This window comes from Alligator sinensis, unplaced genomic scaffold (genome assembly GCF_000455745.1).
Source record: "Alligator sinensis unplaced genomic scaffold, ASM45574v1 scaffold427_1, whole genome shotgun sequence".
Taxonomy (NCBI): Eukaryota; Metazoa; Chordata; order Crocodylia; family Alligatoridae; genus Alligator; species Alligator sinensis.
Window position 1 is genome coordinate 382,617 of NW_005843089.1, and position 3,687 is coordinate 386,303.

Here is a 3,687-nt window from a genome sequence, read left to right on the forward strand (position 1 = left end):
TGCTGCCAACAAAAAGGTTGCCATTTTCCTAGGACACTTTCCTGGCCCCACTCCCAAGGGCCAATCTCTGGAACCCAGTCAGAGCCAGGCAGCCTCTGTCCTGCTGGCTACTTTTTATTCTTTGGAGAAAATCACACCCCTCCCCAGCTCTACCCTCCCACTTCCTCACAAGCAGGGTAGTACGGCACCGCAACAGGGCACCCAGAGAGGTGGTGGAGTCTCCATTGCTGGAGTTTTTTAAGACCTGGTCGGACAAAGCCTTGGTTGGGATGATCTAGTTGGGGCTGGTCCTGCTTTGAGCAGGGAGTTGAGCTAGATGTGACCTCCTGAGGTCTCTTCCAACCCTCATTTTCTAGGATTTCCTGTGACATAAGTGCAGAGGAAAGCCCTAAAACCTACACCAAACTCTTCTTGGATGAAAACGTGGGAAAAAAACCCGAAACAAGCTGCTCCACTCCAGACCCCATCCAATCCACCCTTGTGAGGGTGGGGGAGCTGGCTGTGTTCTGGGTGCAAGGGCCGTCCTCCCTTACCTGGGCAGCAGTCTGGTCCTGCGCTGTGTAGTTCAAGGGGGTGAGGGTGCAGTTGGAGTGGACACGGGCAATACCGTGGGGTGACTGCAGGCTGACGCTCAGGCTCAGGGTATAGGGAAGTTCTCCCTTGGCCACATATGGGACACCTGCGGTGACATTCTCCCCTTCCCATCCTGCAGGAAGGCAGATGGCCAAGATGAGGGGCCGGGGGAGGGATCTGGGGTCACATACTTTGGGAGACTTCTAGGCTTTGCAGGGAGGGGCTCACGGTTGGGGTACAGGTGTGTTATGCAGTGAGACAAATGGCAGGGGGGGTTTGAAAGGCCTGTAGTGTACAAGGCGTTTGGGGTGTCTTGTAGTGGGATGTTGAACAGGGGCTCCGCGGTCAGCTGAGAAAGTACAGGTGATTACTGGCGAGCCAGGGAGGTGGCAAAGGCATCCATGTTTGCATTCTTTTTATGAATACTAGGACTTGGTTTCCTTGTTCAATCTGTGCTGCACCTTGGAGGGGCTCAGCTTCTCTGCTGGTTTTCAGTGAACAAGGCCTAACCGGATGCCACTTCTGCACATTTGGGCCAGCACCAGTTAGGTCAGTGAGCTCTGACCAGATTCAAACCAGGAGAGGGCCCTGGATAGATGGAAAGAGGCCCCAAGAGCCAGGACCCAAGCAGGTGGGCATGGGGCCAGAGCGACTGTGGGGACGCCACTGGCATTTAAGGTGATATTCTGGCTGGAAACTCTCCCCCAGAATGCCTTCCTGTTCACAGCTGCTGCACGATGCAGGTGCAACACTTGGCCATGTTTGCTGGTGTCCCATGCCCTCACCACAAGAAGATGTGTTGGGAGGATGCACCAGGTGTAAGAGGAGTGTGGCCAGGTCTCCATGGCCCCTGCCTACATTTGCTGAGACCTCGTATCTCTCTGTAGGAGACTGCACTGGCATGAACTTGGCCATCATGGGCAGACAGGAGAAACTCTGCCAATGTTCATGGGTTCCTGGGGGCGTGGGAAGTTTGAGGATCACTTCATCATGTTGGGGAGAGGTGGTAAGCATCATGTGAAATGCAAGCTGTGGTGTCTGGTCCAGCCAGGACTGCATGCTGTGCGGGACTGGATTCAACACAGAAAGCAGTGTGGTGCACGGGGTGAGGGGAGGGGTCCACAGGAGACAGTCAGCATGGGATGTGTGGAAGGGCCCCTGTGGGCATGTGTTGGGCAAGGCCCCTCACCCCAGGGCACATAACAGGGAGGCTACAGTGGTCATTCCTCAGGGGGCATGGGACAGAGGGATATCCCCTGCCACAGGATGCTTAGCGAGAGGGTTATCACCCACAGCAAGGTGCATGGTGCAGGGTGTGCAACTCACCCTGTGGTGCGTAGCGGGGATGCAACACAGCTGGCAAGACAAAGCGCGTGGCCCCGTCCGCCTCAAGGGGCAGCTCCTGGACATAACGCAGTGACAGCACTGCCTCTTCCCCTGGGGGCAGGTTCCCGAGGGAGCAGCTGAACACGTCGCCCCCAGACATCTGCTCCAGCAGGAAAGAGCTCTGGCCGGCCATGCGCTCGCTGCACTCCCCCACCACCCCAGGCCACATGCTGCATTCCTCCACCCTTGCATCCCTGCCTCTCCCCCCGCTCTGGGACCCTCTTTCCTTGACGTCACCTCCTTCTTGTCTTGGATCTGGGCCTTGATGATGGTGTCTTGGATGCGGGCCTGGAAGGCATAGACAGCCGAGTTGGCATCCATGGGGAAGGTGAAGATAGCCTCCACAGGGTCCGATTCCTCATTCTTGTACAGCAGCTCAGAGCTCACATCGGCCACGAAGCTCTGGATGCACGCGTCCACCGCAACACGGCGCAGCGGCACTGGAGCCAGGGAGAGGCTTTGTCAGCTACAAGGCCTCCTGCCCTTGACCTCCACGGACACTGCATGCTCACATTAGCAGCGGGGACCCAGGCCTCATGTCTCCCGACTGACACTGTGGGGAGGAACCCACTTGGACATCAAGCCCCCTTGGCTACTGGGGACGCGGGGCACGCTAGCCACAGGCCCTCTAGCTACATAGGTTTCAAGGGTGCTGGGGGAGAGGCTACCTTAGCCCTGGAGCTTTCCACCTTATAGGGGGAGCTATATATAAACTATGGCAATTCCACCCATGGACCCCACTAAGGTGCCCCAAAATTTGCAGCGGCCTCAGGACTGACTTGACCCCACTGGACCGCAAGTGGAGGGGCCAGGTGAGCAACCGGAGTTCCCCATCCTAGGGGGCACTGGGCAGAGGGTCTTTATCCTCCATGGGCTCTCTCATCATGCCAGCTGCTTCCAGGACACAGCTGTGCCCAGCCTGCTCATGGCACCCACCCCACCTGGCCCCAGCTCACCTGGCTTGTTGCTACTTGTCAGGAGGCCGCAGGTCACCATCTTGGCTCTGGAGGTGCCTGTTTGGGGTAGAGCACACAAGGAAGGATACAAGGTTCCCATGCACTTTGATGGGCACCGAAGCTCTTCCCCACCCCGGGCCCAGCCAGTGCTACGGCAGGACGTCCCAAAAGCTTCCAGGGCTTGGGCTCTGTGACCAGCATTGCTAGGCCCTGACGGCGCCTCTCAGTCCAGTCAATGCTTGGTGCAAGACCCCGACCATGCCATTAAGGGGCCCCAGAGAGAGGGCAGGACTGGCCTGGTAGAACTGCAGCATGGCTCTGCCTGAGGGCAGCCACGTCTCTCCAGGCAGCTGGAAGCAGTACAAGCTTGCTGAGCAGAGCAAAAGCATCAATGCCAGGGTTTCCCAACCTGGGGAGCTCAGGGGAAGGATGTGGGGAGTCATCATGAGATGGGGAAGAAGCTGCAGGAGAGAGACCAGGGCCCCCAGAAAAATTTGCTGAGACCAGAAAGCGCTTAGAAGCGGAGGTTGGAAAACGCAGACAGGTATTTTATTGTCAAGGTGACATTCATGCATTTCTTTTGCTTGTTCTACACGTCTGAGAAAGAGTGATTTCTTGTGGTTAACCACTTCATTTAAAAGGGAGAAGTTTGGGGCCACAAGGTGATCCGAATACTTTCTGTGTTTTGGGGGTGAAATAAAAATGAAATGAGGCATCCCCTCCCCCCCAGTTTTTTGTGCGAACACCAGCACGGTTTCATTTCTGGTTCCGT

General features: G+C 56.7%; 1 protein-coding gene across 1 annotated transcript; it reads right to left on the reverse strand.

Moving 5' to 3' along the window:
• Positions 1–81: 81 nt before the first annotated feature.
• LOC102370206 (von Willebrand factor A domain-containing protein 5A-like) lies at positions 82–3,642 on the reverse strand. The gene is made up of 4 exons (XM_025193682.1): positions 2,916–3,642; positions 2,158–2,399; positions 1,900–2,080; positions 82–706 (listed from the first exon to the last, which is right to left on the reverse strand). Exons 1-4 carry the CDS (start codon positions 3,013–3,015, stop codon positions 396–398), a joined length of 834 nt encoding a protein of 277 aa, XP_025049467.1. The 5' UTR covers positions 3,016–3,642; the 3' UTR covers positions 82–395.
• Between the last annotated feature and the right edge of the window lie 45 nt (positions 3,643–3,687).

Bases quoted from the DNA above. Each gene is read 5' to 3' on its own strand.
- LOC102370206 (XM_025193682.1), bottom strand. From the start codon at position 3,015: ATGGGAACCTTGTATCCTTCCTTGTGTGCTCTACCCCAAACAGGCACC. The intron at 2,400-2,915 runs GTGAGCTGGGGC...CCCTGGCTCCAG, and splicing joins GACAAGTAGCAACAAGCCAG to TGCCGCTGCGCCGTGTTGCG. The intron at 2,081-2,157 runs GCAGGGATGCAA...ATGGCCGGCCAG, and splicing joins GTCCCAGAGCGGGGGGAGAG to AGCTCTTTCCTGCTGGAGCA.